This window comes from Oncorhynchus mykiss, chromosome 23 (assembly GCF_057628025.1).
Source record: "Oncorhynchus mykiss isolate SJ-2025 chromosome 23, ASM5762802v1, whole genome shotgun sequence".
Classification (NCBI taxonomy): Eukaryota; Metazoa; Chordata; class Actinopteri; order Salmoniformes; family Salmonidae; genus Oncorhynchus; species Oncorhynchus mykiss.
In genome coordinates, this window is record NC_143044.1 from 58,080,315 (window position 1) to 58,104,718 (window position 24,404).

The 24,404-nt window shown below is 43.3% G+C and overlaps 1 protein-coding gene and 1 long non-coding RNA gene across 6 annotated transcripts in view; one reads left to right on the forward strand and one right to left on the reverse strand.

Annotated features, from left to right (window-relative positions):
- LOC110531428 (glutaredoxin 3) overlaps nt 1-16,454 on the reverse strand; it is a 39,695-nt gene extending 23,241 nt beyond the window's left edge. For 2 of the 4 annotated variants that reach the window (XM_090217775.1, XM_090217776.1), the window contains exons 1-4: nt 15,971-16,353; nt 14,876-14,984; nt 6,134-6,208; nt 636-840 (exon numbers count right to left, since the gene is read on the reverse strand). In XM_090217775.1, coding sequence (XP_090073901.1) covers nt 636-840; nt 6,134-6,208; nt 14,876-14,984; nt 15,971-16,035 — 454 coding nt within the window. In that variant the 5' untranslated portion in view covers nt 16,036-16,353. Of the gene's footprint in view, nt 1-635; nt 841-6,091; nt 6,112-6,133; nt 6,209-14,875; nt 14,985-15,970 lie in introns of those variants that run through there. The other 2 variants (XM_090217773.1, XM_090217774.1) reach the window with 2 other exon arrangements.
- Nucleotides 16,455-17,014: 560 nt separating this feature from the next.
- LOC118966092 (uncharacterized) lies at nt 17,015-24,085 on the forward strand. Of its 2 annotated transcripts, XR_016491182.1 has the most exons (5): nt 17,015-17,170; nt 17,405-17,480; nt 18,129-18,269; nt 18,829-18,882; nt 20,080-24,085. It is a non-coding gene; the product is annotated as an uncharacterized LOC118966092 (long non-coding RNA). The 2 variants fall into 2 exon arrangements; XR_016491181.1 differs by lacking the exon at nt 17,015-17,170 and having other exon boundaries at nt 17,394-17,488.
- The last annotated feature ends 319 nt before the right edge of the window (nt 24,086-24,404 follow it).

Below are 24,404 nucleotides of genomic sequence, written 5' to 3' on the forward strand. Positions count from 1 at the left end.
CACCACCAGCAGGCCAGCCTTTCCTCCTCCACCACCACCAGGCCTGCCTCTCCTCCTCCACCACCACCAGGCCTGCCTCTCCTCCTCCACCACCACCAGGCCTGCCTCTCCTCCTCCACCACCACCAGGCCTGCCTCTCCTCCTCCACCACCACCAGGCCTGCCTCTCCTCCTCCACCACCACCAGGCCTGCCTCTCCTCCTCCACCACCACCAGGCCTGCCTCTCCTCCTCCACCACCACCAGGCCTGCCTCTCCTCCTCCACCACCACCAGGCCTGCCTCTCCTCCTCCACCACCACCAGGCCTGCCTCTCCTCCTCCACCACCACCAGGCCTGCCTCTCCTCCTCCACCACCACCAGGCCTGCCTCTCCTCCTCCACCACCACCAGGCCTGCCTCTCCTCCTCCACCACCACCAGGCCTGCCTCTCCTCCTCCACCAGGCCTGCCTCTCCTCCTCCACCACCACCAGGCCTGCCTCTCCTCCTCCACCACCAGGCCTGCCTCTCCTCCTCCTCCTCCACCACCAATCCCCCTGTTTCTCTCTAATTACCAGGCCTGGCCCGTGTGTGTTTTCCACAGCGGGAGCCTGTTCATGAAGACCACACCCCCACACTCTCTCTCTCTCTCTATTTACCGCAGCGGGGTTCCTGGGGGGAGCCCTTCATGAAGAGCATGCAGGGTGCTGCGTTGATCAGTCTCTTCAGACGCTCATTAAGGTCCTCTTTAGGGGGCTCCGCCCCTGGCCCGCCCAGCCCCCCCGAGCTGACCGACAGCCTCTGGACCTTATTGGTCAGCTCTGGGGCATGAGCTCCGTCCAGCCTGTCAATCTTCTGGCCACCCTGAGACCCACCAGAGGATAGGGGGGGGAGAAAGAAAAATAACATTAATATTTTAACGTAATGTTTTTTCTTTTTGTTTGCATGTTTGTATTATTCTAGAGGCGGGTTGAGAGAGAGAGAGATCCAAGAAAGAGAGAGAGGCCGGGAAAAAAAAAAAGAGCGAGAAAGAGAAAGAGATTCAAGGACAGGAGTCCTCTCCCAGTTTAATGTTTGGCATGTTAAATCATCAGTGAAGGCCTGACAGAACAATTGGGAGAATAATTTTGCACGCCCAATTTTTCAGTTTTTGATTTGTTAAAAAAGTTTGAAATATCCAATAAACGTCGTTCCACTTCATGATTGTGTCCCACTTGTTGTTGATTCTTCACAAAAAAAATACAGTTTTATATCTTTATGTTTGAAGCCTGAAATGTGGCAAAAGGTCGCAAAGTTCAAGGGGGCCGAATACTTTCGCAAGGCACTGTATAAACTAGGTTATTATGGAACTGACTGTGGAGAAGCTGTAAACTAGTGTTTTATGGTACTGACTGTGGAGAAGCTGTAAACTAGGTTATTATGGTACTAACTGTGGAGAAGCTGTAAACTAGTGTTTTATGGTACTAACTGTGGAGAAGCTGTAAACTAGGTTATTATGGTACTAACTGTGGAGAAGCTGTAAACTAGGTTATTATGGTACTAACTGTGGAGAAGCTGTAAACTAGGTTATTATGGTACTAACTGTGGAGAAGCTGTAAACTAGGTTATTATGGTACTGACTGTGGAGAAGCTGTAAACTAGGTTATTATGGTACTAACTGTGGAGAAGCTGTAAACTAGGTTATTATGGTACTGACTGTGGAGAAGCTGTAAACTAGGTTATTATGGTACTGACTGTGGAGAAGCTGTAAACTAGGTTATTATGGTACTAACTGTGGAGAAGCTGTAAACTAGGTTATTATGGTACTAACTGTGGAGAAGCTGTAAACTAGGTTATTATGGTACTGACTGTGGAGAAGCTGTAAACTAGGTTATTATGGTACTGACTGTGGAGAAGCTGTAAACTAGGTTATTATGGTACTAACTGTGGAGAAGCTGTAAACTAGGTTATTATGGTACTAACTGTGGAGAAGCTGTAAACTAGGTTATTATGGTACTGACTGTGGAGAAGCTGTAAACTAGGTTATTATGGTACTGACTGTGGAGAAGCTGTAAACTAGGTTATTATGGTACTGACTGTGGAGAAGCTGTAAACTAGGTTATTATGGTACTAACTGTGGAGAAGCTGTAAACTAGGTTATTATGGTACTGACTGTGGAGAAGCTGTAAACTAGGTTATTATGGTACTAACTGTGGAGAAGCTGTAAACTAGGTTATTATGGTACTGACTGTGGAGAAGCTGTAAACTAGGTTATTATGGTACTAACTGTGGAGAAGCTGTAAACTAGGTTATTATGGTACTGACTGTGGAGAAGCTGTAAACTAGGTTATTATGGTACTGACTGTGGAGAAGCTGTAAACTAGGTTATTATGGTACTAACTGTGGAGAAGCTGTAAACTAGGTTATTATGGTACTGACTGTGGAGAAGCTATAAACTAGGTTATTATGGTACTGACTGTGGAGAAGCTGTAAACTAGGTTATTATGGTACTAACTGTGGAGAAGCTGTAAACTAGGTTATTATGGTACTAACTGTGGAGAAGCTGTAAACTAGGTTATTATGGTACTGACTGTGGAGAAGCTGTAAACTAGGTTATTATGGTACTGACTGTGGAGAAGCTGTAAACTAGGTTATTATGGTACTGACTGTGGAGAAGCTGTAAACTAGGTTATTATGGTACTGACTGTGGAGAAGCTGTAAACTAGGTTATTATGGTACTGACTGTGGAGAAGCTGTAAACTTGGTTATTATGGTACTAACTGTGGAGAAGCTGTAAACTAGGTTATTATGGTACTAACTGTGGAGAAGCTGTAAACTAGGTTATTATGGTACTGACTGTGGAGAAGCTGTAAACTAGGTTATTATGGTACTGACTGTGGAGAAGCTGTAAACTAGGTTATTATGGTACTAACTGTGGAGAAGCTGTAAACTAGGTTATTATGGTACTGACTGTGGAGAAGCTGTAAACTAGGTTATTATGGTACTAACTGTGGAGAAGCTATAAACTAGGTTTTATTCTCCTACTGATCCTGATACCCAGTGTGTGTTACCTCTCCTAACAGACAAGCACTTACCAGCAGCCTCGGAGGCTGATAGAGGCATCCCAAGGGGAGCATGTTACTTACCATACTGTACAAAAAAATGAATAAAAGAACTAATGAACTTGACACAGTAAATGTTTATTTCAAACACTTGTTTTTTTCTTCCAGTTTTCCGTTATAAAACGACAAGAAAAATTCATAAACTCCACAACAAACGCAGCTGTGCTGCTGGCAGCAGCGGTTTGGGTCTCACGGTGAGTCCCTTTCAGACCTGGGTCTCACGGTGAGTCCCTTTCAGACCTGGGTCTCACGGTGAGTCCCATTCAGACCTGGGTATCTTTCAGACCTGGGTCTCACGGTGAGTCCCTTTCAGACCTGGGTCTCTTTCAGACCTGGGTCTCACGGTGAGTCCCTCCCTTTCAGATGGTGAAGCATTCTACCTGCTCTACTATTACTGAACCTCAATTCCACCTCACAACGTCTGCATTTCCTTCTACCCTAGTGGTTAGAGCGTTGGACTAGTAACCGGAAGGTTGCAAGTTCAAATCTCCGAGCTGACAAGGTACAAATCTGTCGTTCTGCCTCTGAACAGGCAGTTCCCCCACTGTTCCTAGACCAGTTAACCCACTGTTCCTAGGCCGTCATTGAAAATAAGAATTTGTTCTTAACTGACTTACCCAGTTAAATAAAGGTTGAAAATTAACTTCTCAAAGTTAACTTCTCAAAATTAACTTCTCAAAGTATTGTCATAAAGTACTGCTGGTCTTTCTCTGCCATTTGTCCAACTGTTAACGGCGGTGAAGAGTCGACCCCAAAATAAGTTGATTCCTTGACTCCTTGCATGTTGACTCCTATTTCAGGGGGATTCAATTCCGCCATGAATCGATTCCTATTTCAGGGGGTGTCAAGATTCAATTCCGCCAGGAATCGACTCCTAAGATCCAGCATTTTTGGAATGGAGGAGATGTGATTAGTTGTCGAACTTCCGAGAACACAAACACTGGCATCTTCCATAGCGAGCTAGTGAGGGACGGAGCGAGAGGGCAGACAGGCCTTGTGCACGGTTCTGACTCTATCAGCAGTTGTAGCTCGCAACGAAATAATGTTGCTCACAATTTCTTGGCTTGCAATGTCTCGCAACTTCAGTAAAGCAAGTGATCAGAATATGTGGGAACTCCTTCAAGACTGTTGGAAAAGCCTTCCACGTGAAGCTAGTTGAGCTGCCTTACAACAGGCCTACAAGCCCTCAGTCCATCCTCTCTCAGCCTATTGTGGACAGTCTGAGCACTGATGGATTGTGCGTTCCTGGTGTAACTCGGGCAGTTGTTGTTGCCATTCTGTACCTGTCCCGCAGGTGTGATGTTCGGATGTACCGATCCTGTGCAGGTGTTGTTACACGTGGTTTGCCACTGCGAGGATGATCAGCTGTCCGTCCTGTCTCCCCGTAGAGCTGTCTTAAGCTTCTCACAGTACGGACATTGCAATTTATTGCCCTGGCCACATCTGCAGTCCTCATGCCTCCTTGCAGCATGCCTAAGGCACATTCACGCAGATGAGCAGGGACCTTGGGCATCTTTCAGAGTCAGTAGAAAGGCCTCTTTAGTGTCCTAAGTTTTCATAACTGTGACCTTAATTGCCTACAGTCTGTAAGCTGTTAGTGTCTTAATGACCGTTCCACGGGTGCATGTTCATGAATTGTTTATGGTTCATTGAAGAAGCATTGGAAACAGTGTTCAAACCCTTTACAATGAAGATCTGTGAAGTTATTTGGATTTTTACGAATTATCTTTGAAAGACAGGGTCCTGAAAAAGGGGCGTTTCTTTTTTTGCTGAGTTTATACACACACACACAAAATACATGACCAAAGGTATGTTCATGGCCATAATATGGAGTTGGTCCCCCCCTTTGCTGCTGTAACAGCCTCCACTCTTCTGGGAAGGCTTTCCACTAGATGTTGGAACATTACTGCGGGGACTTGCTTCCATACAGCCACAAGAGTATCAGTGAGGTCGGGCACTGATGTTGGGTGATTAGGCCTGGCTCGCAGTCGGTGTTCCAATTCATCCCAAAGGTGTTTGATGGGGTTGAGGTCAGGGCTCTGTGCAGGCCAGTCAAGTTCTACCACACCGATCTTCACAAACCCTTTCTGTATGGTCCTCGCTTAGTGCACGGGGGCATTGTCATGCTGAAACAGGAAATGGCCTTCCCCAAACAGTTGCCACAAAGTTGGATGCACAGAATTGTCTAGAATGTCATTGTATCGATAAGATTTCCCTTCACTTGGACTGGCCCAAACTATGAAAAACAGACCATTATTCCTCCTCCACCAGACTTTACAGTTGGCACTATGCATTGGGGCAGGTAGCGTTCTCCTGGCATTTGCCAAACCCAGATTTGTCTGTCGGACTGACAGATGGTGAAGCGTGATTCATAACTCCAGAGAATGCGTTTCCACTGCTCCAGAGTCCAATGGCCGCGATCTTCACATCACTCCAGCTGACCCTTGGCATTTCGCATGGTGATCTTAGGCTTGTGTGCGGCTGCTCAACCACGGAAACCCATTTCATGAAGCTCCCGACGAAGAGATATTGTGCTGACGTTGCCTCCAGAGGCAGTTTTAAACTCGGTAGTGAGTGTTTCAACTGAGGACAGACGATTTTTAAGCGTTACAGCACTCAACGGTCCCGTTCTGTGAGCTTGTTTGGCCTACCACTTCACGGCTGAGCTGCTGTTGCTCCTAGACGTTTCCATATCTCAATAACAGCACTTACAGTTGACCGGGGCAGCTCTAGCAGGGCAGAAATGTGACCAACTGACTTGTTGGAAAGGTGACATCCTATGACGGTGCCACATTGAAAGTCACTGAGCTCTTCAGTAAGGACATTCTACTGCCCATGTTTGTCTATGGAGATTGCATGGCTGTGTGCTTGATTTTATACACCTGTCAGCAACGGGTGTGGCTGAAATAGCCGAATCCAATAATACTTTTGGCCAAGTAGTGGAACTTAGTTTTTTACACTACTTGACTCACCTTACAGGACAGGAAGGTCGGGACTGGGGTAATAAGACTCACCTTAAAGAAGAGGAAGGTTGTGACTGAGGTAATAAGACTCACCTTAAAGAAGAGGAAGGTAGGGACTGAGGTAATCTCATATTTCTCTGATACCTCTGGCACTGCTTCTGCCTCCAGCTGTAAGACAGAGAGGAGGGTAGGAGGGAGGAAGGGGTGGAGGGAGGAAGGGATGGAGGGAGAGAGAGGAGGGAGGAAGGGGTGGAGAGAGAGAGAGAGAGAGAGAGAGAGAGGAGGGTAGGAGGGAGGAAGGAAGGGATGGAGGGAGAGAGAGAGGAGGGAAGGAGGGAGGAAGGGTGAGAGAGGAGGGAAGGACAGAGGAAGGGTGAGAGAGAGGAGGGAAGGAGGGAGGAAGTGTGAGAGAGAGGAGGGAGGAAGGGATGGGGGAGAGAGAGGAGGGAGGAAGGAAGGGATGGAGAGAGAAAGGGAGGAGGGAAGGAGGGAGGAAGGGGTGGAGGGAGAGAGAGAGGAGGGAAGGAGGGAGGAAGGGATGGAGGGAGAGAGGAGAGAAGGAGAGAGGAAGGGATGGAGGGAGAGAGAGGAAGGGATGGAGGGAGAGAGAGGAGGGAAGGAGGGAGGAAGGGAAGAGGAAGGGAGAAAGAGATGGAGTGAATGAGGGAGGAAGGGATGGAGGGAGAGAGGAAGGGATGAGGGAGAGAGAGGAGGGAAGGAGGGAGGAAGGGAAGAGGAAGGGAGAAAGAGATGGAGTGAATGAGGGAGGAAGGGAAGAGGAAGGGAGAAAGAGATGGAGTGAATGAGGGATCATCCATATAAATGTTGATACCCCTTTGTTCCCTTTCCAAGCCATCAAACAATGTCTGCATCCACACATGAAGAACCCCACTGCACCCCACAGAGTTTCCCCTCAACACTAGGTTTATTTAGCCAGCAGGCATCACCCTTCAGGGAGAAAATAAAGCACACATTCACCACTTTGATATGTCTAACAAGCAAGACAAATGAGAGAGCAGAACAGCACCATCTCCTGCTCTGCTCGGGGTGCTGTGATCTATGATTGGTGATGGATAGTTGCTTTGTTCTTGACAGTGGTAATCCACCAGGATCAAATTAAAGGAACTGGCGTGACCACACACACCTCAAACTAACAGAGGAATAAAAACTAACAGAGGAATAAAAATAGTTCCAAGTTTTCATTTACTTTAAAATCATTAAATATATATAAATATTTCTCACATGTTCAAGTCAATTCAATGTGTAAAAAAAACAATTGGCTACATGTGAGGAAACACCATGATGTTTCTGATATCAACAGGGGTTAACTTTTTTTTTTTAAGTCAAGTTAGCTACCGTCCTACACTGGAGCATCACACAAACAGGGCTTTTGAAGGTACACCGGAGCATCACACAAACAGGGCTTTTGAAGCTACACCGGAGCATCACACAAACAGGGCTTTTGAAGCTACACTGGAGCATCACACAAACAGGGCTTTTGAAGGTACACCGGAGCATCACACAAACAGGGCTTTTGAAGTTACACCGGAGCACCACACAAACAGGGCTTTTGAAGCTACACCGGAGCATCACACAAACAGGGCTTTTGAAGCTACACCGGAGCATCACACAAACAGGGCTTTTGAAGCTACACTGGAGCATCACACAAACAGGGCTTTTGAAGCTACACTGGAGCATCACACAAACAGGGCTTTTGAAGCTACACCGGAGCACCACACAAACAGGGCTTTTGAAGGTACACCGGAGCATCACACAAACAGGGCTTTTGAAGCTACACTGGAGCATCACACAAACAGGGCTTTTGAAGGTACACCGGAGCATCACACAAACAGGGCTTTTGAAGTTACACCGGAGCATCACACAAACAGGGCTTTTGAAGCTACACCGGAGCATCACACAAACAGGGCTTTTGAAGCTACACCGGAGCACCACACAAACAGGGCTTTTGAAGCTACCCTGGAGCATCACACAAACAGGGCTTTTGAAGCTACCCTGGAGCATCACACAAACAGGGCTTTTGAAGCTACCCTGGAGCATCACACAAACTGGGCTTTTGAAGGTTTGTAATTTCACCATGAATTTCCAGAACCCCCCCCCCCACCCCCAGGCAGAGGAAAGAAAACAAACATTGATGCACAAATTGACCCAGAAGAGATTGTTCAATCATATTTAGCGAGCACATATTGTAATCCATAAATCACTGACCCGGGTTGTCGCAGCCAGCCATTACAGACAGGCGATTACAGACTTCCCTTATTTCCTGCCTGGAGCAGAACTCTGCTGTTGGTGTTCCTGATCCACGAGGCATTATGGCCGACAGACACTTATAGGCCACATGAACACAAGCTACATCAACACAGTGAAATACTGCTATGAGAATGGAAACTAAATATTTATAGTAAAATGCTTGTTTCCATGTGACACGGGTAAGAACAGTGCTATTGATGGGTTAGAGACAAGCTAGGCTGGTACGGGAACTGCAGACTCGTATTGGAATATGTAGGAATATTGTTCATAATTTGGAAAAAAAATAACTTGAAAACATAAATTAAGAAAATATCTGTTTTACAGTGTACAATATGTAGGATTAAATATCAATCTACTGCTCGTCTAAACATTTATATATTCTTAATTTCATTCCTTTACTTTAAATGTGTGTGTATTGTTGTGGAATTGTTAAGATATTACTTGTTAGATATTACTGCACTGTTGGGAGCTAGAAACACAAGCATTTCACTAAATCCGCAATAACATCTGCTAAACATGTGTATGTGACAAATGACATGTGATTTAAAATGACACCATATTATTCCCTTATATAGTTAGTGTACAACATTGCACCTGTGGGCTCTGGTCAAAAGCAGTGGACTATGAACGTAATTCTACATCTCTTCAGAATACTCTAAAATCTCAGGATATAAAATAAAATGTGGGAAAAAACCCTTACAAATAAATAATAATAATACCACTAACTTCTGATCTACAGCAATCTTTTAAGTGGACCACAAAACATATCAAATGTTTAACGTGCTTAAATAAGTGACAACAAACAAATATATATATAAAGATAACTTTTTATTTATTTTATTTAACATTTACTTAATGAGGCACTCAACAATACTCAACGATATGAAATCTGATCCATTTAAATATTTAAATTTAAATGGATCAATTTGATCCATATCTTCCCATGAATCTTCCAGTTAGAAGAAACCTCTTCAGAACGGAATGGATCCTGAAGGTTTTAGATGCATTCTGGGTAATACCAATCACCCCCCCACCGAAGACATTATTTTTTTTATTTAAGAATGCTTGGCCATAATATACTGAATTAAATGGAATGTTTTTCATCTTCCTAAGTCTGAGGGTGGTTTAAACCTCAGTCTGTCCAATGGACAACCTCTTAGAACAAAAAAATATGAACAATTGGATCTAGTAGGGCTTTCGCAGTGACCATATTACCGCCACACCGGCAGTCATGAGTCAAGTCAAATTCAAAACTTCTATGTGACCGTTAAGTCATGGTAATCCTCTTTTATACACTCTGCACATGCTTTGGTGGTATCCAACTACCATCAGGACCTAATGGCCTGGTACTCAGGGCTCTATTGTCCCTCCATCAGGTCCTAATGGCCTGGTACTCAGGGCTCTATTGTCCCTCCATCAGGTGCTAATGGTCTGGTACTCAGGGCTCTATTGTCCCTCCATCAGGTCCTAATGTCCTGGTACTCAGGGCTCTATTGTCCCTCCATCAGGTGCTAATGGTCTGGTACTCAGGGCTCTATTGTCCCTCCATCAGGTGCTAATGTCCTGGTACTCAGGGCTCTATTGTCTCTCCATCAGGACCTAATGACCTGGTACTCAGGGCTCTATTGTTCCTCCATCAGGTCCTAATGGCCTGGTACTCAGGGCTCTGTTGTCCCTCCATCAGGTCCTAATGGCCTGGTACTCAGGGCTCTATTGTCCCTCCATCAGGTCCTAATGGCCTGGTACTCAGGGCTCTATTGTCCCTCCATCAGGACCTAATGGCCTGGTACTCAGGGCTCTATTGTCCCTCCATCAGGCCCTAATGGCCTGGTACTCAGGGCTCTATTGTCCCGCCATCAGGTCCTAATGGCCTGGTACTCAGGGCTCTATTGTCCCTCCATCAGGTCCTAATGGCCTGGTACTCAGGGCTCTACTGTCCCTCCATCACGTCCTAATGGCCTGGTACTCAGGGCTCTATTGTCCCTCCATCAGGACCTAATGACCTGGTACTCAGGGCTCTGTTGTCCCTCCATCAGGTCCTAATGGCCTGGTACTCAGGGCTCTATTGTCCCTCCATCAGGTCCTAATGACCTGGTACTCAGGGCTCTATTGTCCCTCCATCAGGACCTAATGGCCTGGTACTCAGGGCTCTGTTGTCCCTCCATCAGGTCCTAATGGCCTGGTACTCAGGGCTCTAATGTCCCTCCATCAGGTTGCTAATAGTCTGGTACTCAGGGCTCTACTGTCCCTCCACCAGGTCCTAATGGCCTGGTACTCAGGGCTCTATTGTCCCTCCATCAGGTCCTAATGGCCTGGTACACATGGCTCTACTGTCCCTCCATCAGGTCCTAATGACCTGGTACTCAGGGCTCTATTGTCCCTCCATCGGGTCCTAATGACCTGGTACTCAGGGCTCTACTGTCCCTCCATCAGGTCCTAATGGCCTGGTACTCAGGGCTATATTGTCCCTCCATCAGGTCCTAATGACCTGGTACTCAGGGCTCTATTGTTCCTCCATCAGGTCCTAATGTCCTGGTACTCAGGGCTCTATTGTTCCTCCATCAGGTCCTAATGTCCTGGTACTCAGGGCTCTATTGTTCCTCCATCAGGTCCTAATGACCTGGTACTCAGGGCTCTATTGTCCGTCCATCAGGTCCTAATGGCCTGGTACTCAGGGCTCTACTGTCCCTCCATCAGGTCCTAATGACCTGGTACTCAGGGCTCTATTGTCCCTCCATCAGGTCCTAATGACCTGGTACTCAGGGCTCTACTGTCCCTCCATCAGGTCCTAATGGCCTGGTACTCAGGGCTCTATTGTCCCTCCATCAGGTCCTAATGACCTGGTACTCAGGGCTCTATTGTTCCTCCATCAGGTCCTAATGTCCTGGTACTCAGGGCCAAGGAACAAGGTTGGAGAGCCCGTGGCTTACAGAGTTTGGGTGGAATATCACTGGGTAGAATATCACTGGGTAGCTACAGGAACAAGGCTGGAGAGCCTGTGGCTTACAGAGTTTGGGTGGAATATCACTGGGTAGCTGCAGGAACAAGGCTGGAGAGCTCGTGGCTTACAGAGTTTGGGTGGAATATCACTGGGTAGCTACAGGAACAAGGCTGGAGAGCCCGTGGCTTAAAGAGTTTGGGTGGAATATCACTGGGTAGCTACAGGAACAAGGTTGGAGAGCCCGTGGCTTACAGAGTTTGGGTGGAATATCACTGGGTAGCTGCAGGAACAAGGTTGGAGAGCCCGTGGCTTACAGAGTTTGGGTAGAATATCACTTGTCGGGCAGCGAGAACATGAAAACAGTGGAGTGAAATAAGTGTTGTTATATGTATTTCTCAGCTGCTTTAAAACCCAAGTATCCGACAAAACGGACTGGTGGGAAAGCTGGCGGGTCTCCATTCACTATTAGAGTACATACAGATAACATGCATTTTCCCCTGTTCCTGCCCCCTGTTCCTGTTCCTGCCCTCTGTTCCTGCCCCCTGTCCCTGCCCCCTGTTCCTGTTCCTGTCCCTGCCCCCTGTTCCTGCCCTCTGTTCCTGTTCCTACCCCCTGTTCCTGTTCCTACCCCCTGTTCCTGTTCCTGTTCCTGCCCCCTGTTCCTGCCCCCCGACCCCTGTTCCTGTCCCCTGTTCCTGCCCCCCGACCCCTGCCCCCCGACCCCTGTTCCTGTCCCCTGTTCCTGTCCCCTGCCCCTGCCCCCTGTTCCTCCCCCCTGTTCCTCCCCCCCTGTTCCTGCCCCCTGTTCCTACCCCCTGTTCCTGCCCCCCTGTTCCTGCCCCCTGTTCCTGCCCCCTGTTCCTACACCCTGTTCCTGCCCCTGTTCCTACCCCTGTTCCTACCCCCTGTTCCTGCCCCCCTGTTCCTGTCCCCCTGTTCCTACCCCCTGTTCCTGCCCCCTGTTCCTACCCCCTGTTCCTACCCCCTGTTCCTGCCCCCCTGTTCCTGCCCCTTGATAATGGGCCATTCTAAATGGAAAGTCATTTGCCATACTAGTAAAGACGAGATTAAATTGAGAATAGTCTGGTGGGTAAAAACATGACCACTTGATGAGAGAACAGCTGTGCAGCCTGAGGCAAGGAACAAGAGCACAAGCTTTTTTCCCTCAACTTTCTCAACTCATCAATAGTCTATTGTCCCATCATGCAGCCTATGTATGTTTTGATTTCTAAGACGATCTAAAGTGTGTATCATTCACAACTACAGCTGCTGAATAACTCTAAGTCTAGTGTTTAGGACCTGTTTCAAATGGTGACTTCTACACTCAACAAAGTGGCCACTTCCTATCTATTTGTTGTTGAAATAGCCACTTCCTATCTATTTGTTGTTGAAATAGCCACTTCCTATCTATTTGTTGTTGAAATAGCCACTTCCAAAGTTTAAAACAACAACTTTGTTTCTATTGAACAAATAAAGGCATTTTAATGAATTATATGAAGAGTGCCTTGGTCCTCCTTTCTTTTTGATGAGCAATTTATCCCTTTTACCAAAGAGCACCTTCTATCTACCAAAATTTACTATTGTGTACCTTAGTAGCGCTTCCCTTCCTCCTCTTTCTACTACCAAAGAGCACCTTCTGTCTAGCAAAATGTACTATTGTGTACCTTAGTAGCTCTTCCCTTCCTCCTCTTTCTACTACCAAAGAGCACCTTCTATCTACCAACATGTACTATTGTGTACCTTAGTATCGCTTCCCTTCCTCCTCCTTCTACTAGTTACAGCCACTTCCTTTGTCCACTCGCTCCATAACGGGAAACACATCCGTCTTAATGTATTCAGATAACGTCAATTATATTCTTCTTACTATTAAATCATATAATATAAAATAATAGCACAGGACTTATAAATGTATATTGTCTGCTAAATGAACTAGCTGACTTTGGCACGGAGCAGAATCAGATCACAGCCACAGTAGACCAACTCATATTCTGTTCTTCTGAAATACATTCCCTTCACATCATCATGTTTCTTTAGACCCGAATCAAAATAAATCCTGGATTTATTGTGACGGTGTAATATCACATTTATTTATTAGACTATTTTTTTAAATGTGATGTTCCAATGGCGCATCAGTGGCTTGTATGATGGAGGCCTGGAGATGCTCAACGTGTTGAATGTGTCATGACTGCCACAGCCAGAACCAAGGCTTAAAAAATAACAGATGTTGGAGGGAATTTTGGAACATAACTAACAAAATAACTTGTACGCTTAAATTCAGTACAAACTAAAAATGTACAGAATTCATTATACAAGAGACAAAAATTCATAAATTCTACAGCACAACGGCAGAGTCATGTCTTTAAGTTGTAACACTAATTAATGACTCAATAATACATGCCTTCTGGGAATGTTGTGATGTCATAAAGTGATGGGCGGAGACAGAATGTTGGCTGTCAGAAGTACTGTCAATGCAACTTTTAATTCCTCTGTTTGCATATTTTAAAACATGTCAGATTAGGGGGCAGTGAGATGCCCGATGGGTTGTATTATAACTCTTCTCGTTAACTATTTTTGGAAAAACGTATATTTCAAACCTGGAAATCAAGCAACACTCCATTGTTAAGACAATGGAAAAATCATATGCTTCATTATCTACACATTGAAAGAGCGTGGGCGATGTAGAGGAACAAAATGGCAGAGAGTAGTGGTGGTTCTGGGCAGGAGTGATGTTGTTCATGTTTGTCTATGGCATTATTTAGGATGCTTAAGACAGAAGCTTATACTATACTGAATAAAACAATTTAACAGTTCAGAAAGTGTGCTTTCACATTTTTAAAAATATATTTTTTAAAGTGTGCCTTCTAACGGGATTCGACCTCACGACATTCAACTACCTGACTGTCCCCATAGTTCCCTACTCTACCTGCTACAGTACCGGCCAGCTGAAACTATATTTGTAAGTACGGTGTCCAATAGAGGTCAGTGTGTTTGAAAGCAGCTTTGAATAGAAGAAAACACCGGAAGCACGGAGAAATCAGTGGGATCTCACACTCTGCAACACACGGTTTGAGAAAGCAAGTGATCAAACGATGCTTCGGATATTGATGACGCACTTCTGAAAAAAAGAGATGGACACCTCGATACACTGTGCTTCAAAGTTAGCTGCTTAGCGATTTCGACTCATGCCTCGAAGCTCCGGTATCCAATTCAACATCACTACATGTGACATACATCACAAGGTATAGTATGTGCATCAGGCATCATGTAACCTTCATCACAAGGTATAGTATGTGTATCAGGCATCATGTAACCTCCATCACAAGGTATAGTATGTGTATCAGGCATTGTGTAACCTCCATCACAAGGTATAGCATGTGTATCAGGCATCATGTAATCTCCATTACAAGGTATAGTATGTGTATCAGGCCTTGTGTAATCTCCATCACAAGGTATAGTATGTATATCAGGCATCGTGTAACCTCCATCACAAGGTATAGCATGTGTATCAGGCATCATGTAATCTCCATCACAAGGTATAGTATGTGTATCAGGCATCATGTAACCTCCATCACAAGGTATAGTATGTGTATCAGGCATCATGTAACCTCCATCACAAGGTATAGTACCTTGACAAACATGGTGTGTTTGTTCTCCTTTGCCAGCTCTCCCATCACATCGTTCATCTGACTGCACTGAGGGGCCCATGCTGCCTGGAAGTGGACCACCGTCAAGAACCTGGTGGAACAGAGAAGTCCCATTAGATTGGAACGGTGATGTTCAATTGGTCAGTGATCTCGTGCATGATCATCGTTGTATGGCAAGTAAGAATGAACGGGATGTCAGTTAGCTCGGCCTAATTGATGGTAGACAGTAGATGGCAAGTGTGCGTGCATGTCCTACATTTTTAGTGCACCGGTGAGGCTCAAGGAAGAGACAGGGGTCAGATCTCAGCATAGCAATAATAGGTATACAACAGCACAACTTTATAGTGACCCACAGATTCACATGCTAAAGACGTAGGACATGCATGCACACTTGCCAGCTACTGTCTACCATCAATAGGCTGAGCTAAATGACATCCTTTAATTCTTACTGGAATTAAACATTATTTTTATAGCCTACTTGTAAATTATGGATTTCAAAAGCACAATAACTGAATGGACCTAGTTAGCAACCTAACTCTGAAATGGGCAGGCACCTGATGTTATGTAGGATAACACTAGTCATGTCTGATAAAGGGGGGTTAATCTCTCCCTTTCATATAAGGGCTAAACCTAACGTTACATTATCAGGCATAGAATATGTCTGCCTAATAGAAAAGGTCGCCTAGCCCTGCCATATCGTGACAGAGAAATCCACATGAGTTCAAGACACAAGAGCCTGACTGTTTATATCAGGTAACACACATCAGCGTGTACAATGATCAATTACATTCACACCATGTACAATAAACATGTATGTTATTAGCTAGCATGCAAAAGCAAATATCCGCTAAAATAGCTAGCTAGTTAGTTGCACTTTCATTTGGAGCAGCTAGACAACATTAGCTAGTTATCATTCCATCTAACATGGTGAAGCTACATCACGCTAGCTAACGCTAGATTTCGATATAACAGAAAAGTAGCTATCACAGTAAGCTAAATATCACACGGGGCCTATTTGAATGAAAATCATTCAATGGCTAATGGCTTCAATGTCATGTTATGAAATGATACACATACTTGCCAGCCTTTGATAGCAAGTCCTCAAACTGCTGCGAGGATGTTGCCTCCACTAAAGTCGCCATGTTTTCAGACGTGTGTAATCGCTCACCGAGTGATTGTGTTCTATGTGGATTTCCAGCAGACACAAACCTTACTGTTCTCTCAGACGTGTGTAATCGCTCACCGAGTGATTGTGTTCTATGTGGATTTCCAGAAGACACAAACCTTACTGTTTTTTTCAGACGTGTGTAATCGCTCACCGAGTGATTGTGTTCTATGTGGATTTCCAGCAGACACAAACCTTACTGTTCTTTCAGACGTGTGTAATCGCTCACCGAGTGATTGTGTTCTATGTGGATTTCCAGAAGACACAAACCTTACTGTTTTTTTCAGACGTGTGTAATCGCTCACCGAGTGATTGTGTTCTATGTGGATTTCCAGCAGACACAAACCTTACTGTTCTCTCAGACGTGTAGTCGCTCACCGAGTGATTGTGTTCTATGTGGATTTCCAGCAGACACAAACCTTACTGTTTATGCTTGTTAAGACTGAGCTGAACCGGGGGTCGGAACGCAATATCATGGTTAATATGAAAAACACAGTGAAACCCTGCGCTAGATATGAGTCTGAAAACGTACCTCCATGCAGGGGATGGGATATGTCCCTGTACTCCAACATGAGGACTACAGTGGCATATCACATCCCATGCATGGAGGTACATTTTCCCGAACCATATCTCACCTGGCTCCATAGTGAATGTAATGATGACTTTCCGACCCCAGTGCAGCTCAGTGTAAACAAGCTAATGGTACAGTCGGTATATTCTAGCAACTATATGGATAGAACAAGACATAACTACCTACACAGAGTCGGTCTATGACTGATCTATGAACTAAAATGAATAACCAACATGTAAAATATAATTATAATAATAATTATAATGGAGAAAATGTGTTGAGCATGCATTTGGTATGGGGGGGGGGGGGGGGGGGGGTAATTTGTCCTCATATTCCACAAATAAATCAAATCAATGGTATTTAATAAAGCGCTTTTTTACATCAGCCACTGTCACAAAGTGCTGTCCAGAAAGGCCCCCCCGCTACTTGGAAACGGGGACGACACTTTGAAGAGTCAGAAGCAGAGAAATCAAGAGGACGGTTGTCGTGTCCTTGCGGTAGAAAAGCGAACTGAAAGTGAAATAGTGAACCAGCTAACAAGGTAGCCAGAGATTGAACCGTTTTGTAGCCACTTCTCTAGTTGCAATTTCATTGATTTGTGGAATCGCAGCCGGACGTTTCTGAAAAGACCTCGTTAGTATTGAACTAGTTAGCGACACTGGACGTGTTGTGTATGTTTGCTTGCCAGATATCTAACGTTACTGTTACCTTTTGACATTTTGTTATTACATTCAGTCGATAGATAATAAAACTAGGTGTAATAATCTTCCACAAGCATGGAATATATGACAGCCCTCCAGAAGAAGAGACGCCACGAAGGAGACCTTCAAACCCAGAAAGATTGCCAAGCGGTATGACGGTAACCTTCCTTATTAAAAACTAGTTTATAGCCTGGAAACCCGACGTTGAATTGCATTGAACGATTAACGATGAAATACAATTCTATTCAACAACATTGTGGATTGAAGAGAGGCCGTGAGAGGAAACTTCCCTGATTCAAGAGCTCATTTCTGTCCGGCGAAGAATTCAATGCAATTCAACGTCGGGTTTCCAATGTTAAACCGTAACCTTTTGCTTTAGTGGAAACATTATTGCCATTGGTGTATTTCTATAGTTGAGCTAACACCAGTCTAGCTATCTGGCTATTGAAATAGCTGTCCAGTTGTCTTGTTGCTATCTTTAGGCTAAATCAGTTCATAGTGATGTATTGGTTATCACGTGTGCATGTATTTGTGATTGCTACTCGTTTAGCTAACCTTGCATGGATATTTGGTTGTATGGGAGCTCTAGCTAAGCTAAGCTAACTCATAGGGAACTAACGTGTTTACAAAATGTAGAAGCACGTGTCACTATGAATACGTGCTACACAGTCTCTCATGAAGAAACGCTCTCTCAGTACATTAGCTAAGTGCACGCATGCCTATAACCACTTAGCTAACTAGCTCGATCATTATTACCTGTCACGTTACACAACTATGCTGCATTGTTTGAATCCTCAGAAACGACTGTGCAACGGAGCGGGAGTCTGCGTCCAGGTTGAACATGGCGGGATGGTGACTGACGGTGCCATGGATGCCAGCATGCAACAGCAGGGTGTCCCAAACAGCGGTGTCAGCAGCAACCACCCAGCTTCCAACATGGTAGATATGCATATTCAACTATTTTGGATACTTTTGTTGCTACAGTCTAGCCCTATATTTGAAAGGAGTTGGCCTCCCACATGCATTGCAGGAGTGTTCTTACGGTCTATGTTTTCCTCCTTGAATGATGATGACGCTGGAGTCGTAATAAAGGTTCATAGGTCAAGCAGTAAGGGACACTAGGCGTATCCATGACAACATGCTTCCTCAATATCTTTATCTCTAGAAGGTGTAGCCTTGGCTATCTTTACGACAGTTTTTTTTCCCTCAATGCTGGTGATGTCAAGGAAGCAATAACTGTTTGGGAAATTGCATCTCATCCTTACCCAAGGAATGTGGCTTAGTGCCACAATGTTGACATTTATATTTGTATATCTTTTCACTCCACTGTGGATTTGTCCTTCTGTCATATTTCGTTTTACTTTGAATAGTCTTGTCTTCGATGCAGTGTTTATCCTCAAATGTTTTATTGCATAAGTACAATATGACAATCCATTAAATTAATCGAGTGTAATTGTTGCCGTAATAACCCTCCAGGCTCGTGTTGTCTCTTGTACAGGTCTATGCAGTCCAAGGCAGCCAATGTTGTAATCGGTGCCTGGCAGGAGAGCCCGTAAGTAGTGTCCTGATTTTTTGCCTAAACATATCCCAGTAGTGACTGATATCATATGTCAGTGTCTAGGCCTATAACCCAGCATTTTGTACAAGCCATCCCAGAAACACCTAAACAAATGTCTCATCAGTGGCAATCGTGGATTTAACAGCTATAGCACATATAGTCATACATTCCTTATAACTAATATGGGATATTACGTCTCTTACTTTGGGGACAATTGTTGCACCTATAAAATCAACGTAATAAAAGATGGCTATTTTAGAAAGGGTTGGCCCTCGGGCTAAAGAACCTACCATATTGACCATGGAGCCCTTTGCTCTTCATGCTCACCTTGGGCCGAGTCGGCGTTCTGGACTTTCTAATGTTAAACGGGTTAATCAGTCCCTCCAGGTTTCTGCAATTATTATTTTTTTATTCATTTATTTATTGCTAAATCAATAATTCCCTGCGTATTATGCGGGGGGCTTGTAAATTTGACCAATCACTGCACTCTTTCCACGTGCAACAGTCAAATCATCGCAATGTTGTCACACAAACCAGGCCCATCACCGCAGTACAAATATAGGGCTTGCAATTTCAACCAATCAGAGTATATTTACTGCATAATATGTTTAAATGAAGCCACACATCAACAAATCTTATTCCCCCCTCGTCAGCTCAGTTTCACGACAAATTGGACTAAATCATAGCATATTGCCATGCAAAATGTCAAGGTTGCCGCAGCAAAATCAAGCCGTTTGCTCTGCAAAAATCCCATCAAAATGCTGGAGGGACTGATTAATGAACATGACCTGGGTTCAGTCCCAAATGGCACCCTATTCCCTATGTAGTGCACTACCCTATTCCCTATGTAGTGCACTACCCTATTCCCTATATAGTGCACTACCCTATTCCCTATATAGTGCACTACCCTATTCCCTATATAGTGCACTACCCTATTCCCTATATAGTGCACTACCCTATTCCCTAAATAGTGCACTACCCTATTCCCTATATAGTGCACTACCCTATTCCCTATATAGTGCACTACCCTATTCCCTATATAGTGCACTACCCTATTCCCTATATAGTGCACTACCCTGTTCCCCGCGTAGTGCACTATATAGTGGAGAGGGTGCCATTTGGAATGCTACCATCATGTAAACTGTTTATTCCGTAAAGATTACCTGTGTCACATAATGAGTCTCTTCTCAGGGCCACATTAACCACATCATGGGGTATTGATCGGTTATCGTCATGATCAGAGATCGTTTGAAGACCTGAAGGATCCTTGAGGATGAAGAGAATGATTGAGTGCTTGATCAAGCCATTTTGTATGTGGCTGTGAACCGATTTATCAGTGTGCCTTGCCTTTTCTAGCTGTTATTAACCACAAACACTGTACTGCTTCATGTATAGCCTCGCATGTTTACACTACCTAACACTGGTATGGGGAAAATGGCTACTAACCAGACAGTAGACATGATGATTTCATACCATCTCACTAACATTCTGTTTGAATGGAAAGATAACCACTACAGTGTAGTCTACACACAACCATAAGGAAGGAGCCATCAAAGCCACAATTAATACTGTAACTTTACACTGTAATGTGGATACTCCTTTAAAGTCAATGGATGTGTTTTTAAAAAATAAAAATAAATACTTATTGTCCCAGTATCAAGACTGCTTTCTAAAGCTGCCAGAAAATATACATGTAAATAGTAATATTGATAAGTAAAAACTTTTTAAAGTTATATAATTGTTAACCTTTTTAGAAATGGATAATCCTGTCTGCAAATATATTTTTGTGAAATAAATATTTTATATATTTTTCTAAAATGTAATTGGCTGAATATAAAATAAGAAGTTTGGTAACTAATATTTGTGCTAATCGTTTCATTTTGGATAGTGTCCTGAATTGTGTTAATCTCATGAACGTTTTCAGCCAGTTTTCAATAGTTTGATCTACACTTGAAATGTTGAGCCGTTTTGACAAGGATTTGTCTGTTTCCCACTAGATTTGGTTTTGTGTCGTCTTAGAATGATTTGTCTGTTTCCCACTAGATTTGGTTTTGTGTCGTCTTAGAATGATTTGTCTGTTTCCCACTAGATTTGGTTTTGTGTCGTCTTAGAATGATTTGTCTGTTTCCCACTAGATTTGGTTTTGTGTCGTCTTAGAATGATTTGTCTGTTTCCCACTAGATTTGGTTTTGTGTCGTCTTAGAATGATTTGTCTGTTTCCCACTAGATTTGGTTTTGTGTCGTCTTAGAATGATTTGTCTGTTTCCCACTAGATTTGGTTTTGTGTCGTCTTAGAATGATTTGTCTGTTTCCCACTAGATTTGGTTTTGTGTCGCCTTAGAATGATTTGTCTGTTTCCCACTAGATTTGGTTTTGTGTCGTCTTAGAATGATTTGTCTGTTTCCCACTAGATTTGGTTTTGTGTCGTCTTAGAATGATTTGTCTGTTTCCCACTAGATTTGGTTTTGTGTCGTCTTAGAATGATTTGTCTGTTTCCCACTAGATTTGGTTTTGTGTCGTCTTAGAATGATTTGTCTGTTTCCCACTAGATTTGGTTTTGTGTCGTCTTAGAATGATTTGTCTGTTTCCCACTAGATTTGGTTTTGTGTCGTCTTAGAATGATTTGTCTGTTTCCCACTAGATTTGGTTTTGTGTCGTCTTAGAATGATTTGTCTGTTTCCCACTAGATTTGGTTTTGTGTCGTCTTAGAATGATTTGTCTGTTTCCCACTAGATTTGGTTTTGTGTCGTCTTAGAATGATTTGTCTGTTTCCCACTAGATTTGGTTTTGTGTCGTCTTAGAATGATTTGTCTGTTTCCCACTAGATTTGGTTTTGTGTCGTCTTAGAATGATTTGTCTGTTTCCCACTAGATTTGGTTTTGTGTCGTCTTAGAATGATTTGTCTGTTTCCCACTAGATTTGGTTTTGTGTCGCCTTAGAATGATTTGTCTGTTTCCCACTAGATTTGGTTTTGTGTCGTCTTAGAATGATTTGTCTGTTTCCCACTAGATTTGGTTTTGTGTCGTCTTAGAATGATTTGTCTGTTTCCCACTAGATTTGGTTTTGTGTCGTCTTAGAATGATTTGTCTGTTTCCCACTAGATTTGGTTTTGTGTCGTCTTAGAATGATTTGTCTGTTTCCCACTAGATTTGGTTTTGTGTCGTCTTAGAATGATTTGTCTGTTTCCCACTAGATTTGGTTTTGTGTCGTCTTAGAATGATTTGTCTGTTTCCCACTAGATTTGGTTTTGTGTCGCCTTAGAATGATTTGTCTGTTTCCCACTAGATTTGGTTTTGTGTCGTCTTAGAATGATTTGTCTGTTTCCCACTAGATTTGGTTTTGTGTCGTCTTAGAATGATTTGTCTGTTTCCCACTAGATTTGGTTTTGTGTCGTCTTAGAATGATTTGTCTGTTTCCCACTAGATTTGGTTTTGTGTCGTCTTAGAATGATTTGTCTGTTTCCCACTAGATTTGGTTTTGTGTCGTCTTAGAATGATTTGTCTGTTTCCCACTAGATTTGGTTTTGTGTCGTCTTAGAATGATTTGTCTGTTTCCCACTAGATTTGGTTTTGTGTCGTCTTAGAATGATTTGTCTGTTTCCCACTAGATTTGGTTTTGTGTCGTCTTAGAATGATTTGTCTGTTTCCCACTAGATTTGGTTTTGTGTCGTCTTAGAATGATTTGTCTGTTTCCCACTAGATTTGGTTTTGTGTCGTCTTAGAATGATTTGTCTGTTTCCCACTAGATTTGGTTTTGTGTCGTCTTAGAATGATTTGTCTGTTTCCCACTAGATTTGGTTTTGTGTCGTCTTAGAATGATTTGTCTGTTTCCCACTAGATTTGGTTTTGTGTCGCCTTAGAATGATTTGTCTGTTTCCCACTAGATTTGGTTTTGTGTCGTCTTAGAATGATTTGTCTGTTTCCCACTAGATTTGGTTTTGTGTCGTCTTAGAATGATTTGTCTGTTTCCCACTAGATTTGGTTTTGTGTCGTCTTAGAATGATTTGTCTGTTTCCCACTAGATTTGGTTTTGTGTCGTCTTAGAATGATTTGTCTGTTTCCCACTAGATTTGGTTTTGTGTCGTCTTAGAATGATTTGTCTGTTTCCCACTAGATTTGGTTTTGTGTCGTCTTAGAATGATTTGTCTGTTTCCCACTAGATTTGGTTTTGTGTCGTCTTAGAATGATTTGTCTGTTTCCCACTAGATTTGGTTTTGTGTCGTCTTAGAATGATTTGTCTGTTTCCCACTAGATTTGGTTTTGTGTCGTCTTAGAATGATTTGTCTGTTTCCCACTAGATTTGGTTTTGTGTCGTCTTAGAATGATTTGTCTGTTTCCCACTAGATTTGGTTTTGTGTCGTCTTAGAATGATTTGTCTGTTTCCCACTAGATTTGGTTTTGTGTCGTCTTAGAATGATTTGTCTGTTTCCCACTAGATTTGGTTTTGTGTCGCCTTAGAATCATTTGTCTGTTTCCCACTAGATTTGGTTTTGTGTCGTCTTAGAATGATTTGTCTGTTTCCCACTAGATTTGGTTTTGTGTCGTCTTAGAATGATTTGTCTGTTTCCCACTAGATTTGGTTTTGTGTCGTCTTAGAATGATTTGTCTGTTTCCCACTAGATTTGGTTTTGTGTCGTCTTAGAATGATTTGTCTGTTTCCCACTAGATTTGGTTTTGTGTCGTCTTAGAATGATTTGTCTGTTTCCCACTAGATTTGGTTTTGTGTCGTCTTAGAATGATTTGTCTGTTTCCCACTAGATTTGGTTTTGTGTCGTCTTAGAATGATTTGTCTGTTTCCCACTAGATTTGGTTTTGTGTCGCCTTAGAATGATTTGTCTGTTTCCCACTAGATTTGGTTTTGTGTCGTCTTAGAATGATTTGTCTGTTTCCCACTAGATTTGGTTTTGTGTCGTCTTAGAATGATTTGTCTGTTTCCCACTAGATTTGGTTTTGTGTCGTCTTAGAATGATTTGTCTGTTTCCCACTAGATTTGGTTTTGTGTCGTCTTAGAATGATTTGTCTGTTTCCCACTAGATTTGGTTTTGTGTCGTCTTAGAATGATTTGAAGCCAGTTTCCACCTTGCCAAGCAGTGAGTTTTATAGTTGATGCTGTTAAATTTCAGGTTATGACTCAATGTAATAGTTTATTTTTATAGTACTAGGAAAAACAACTTTCAATAAAGTATGATTTTGATGAACAATGTGTGGACATTTAGATGTGTTTTTGTTATTCAAAAAAAGTGTTTTATATGAAGCTTATTTCCAGATGTCATCTATTCACGGGCTTCTGCTGCCTGCTGTACATTGTGGATCTTTACCCTTCGGCAGTCTGGTATGTTTACTATAGTGAATTATATGTGAACAGCGTTTATTCTGTTTTAATTTTAGTCTCTCTTGTTTGAGTATGTTTTAATTCCATATTACTGCTAGCTGTGTTTGGTTCACATGTATCATGTCAGGGGGTAGCTTCTACTGTAGCTAACATCCACATTCTTATCCATGGAGTTTAACTAGATC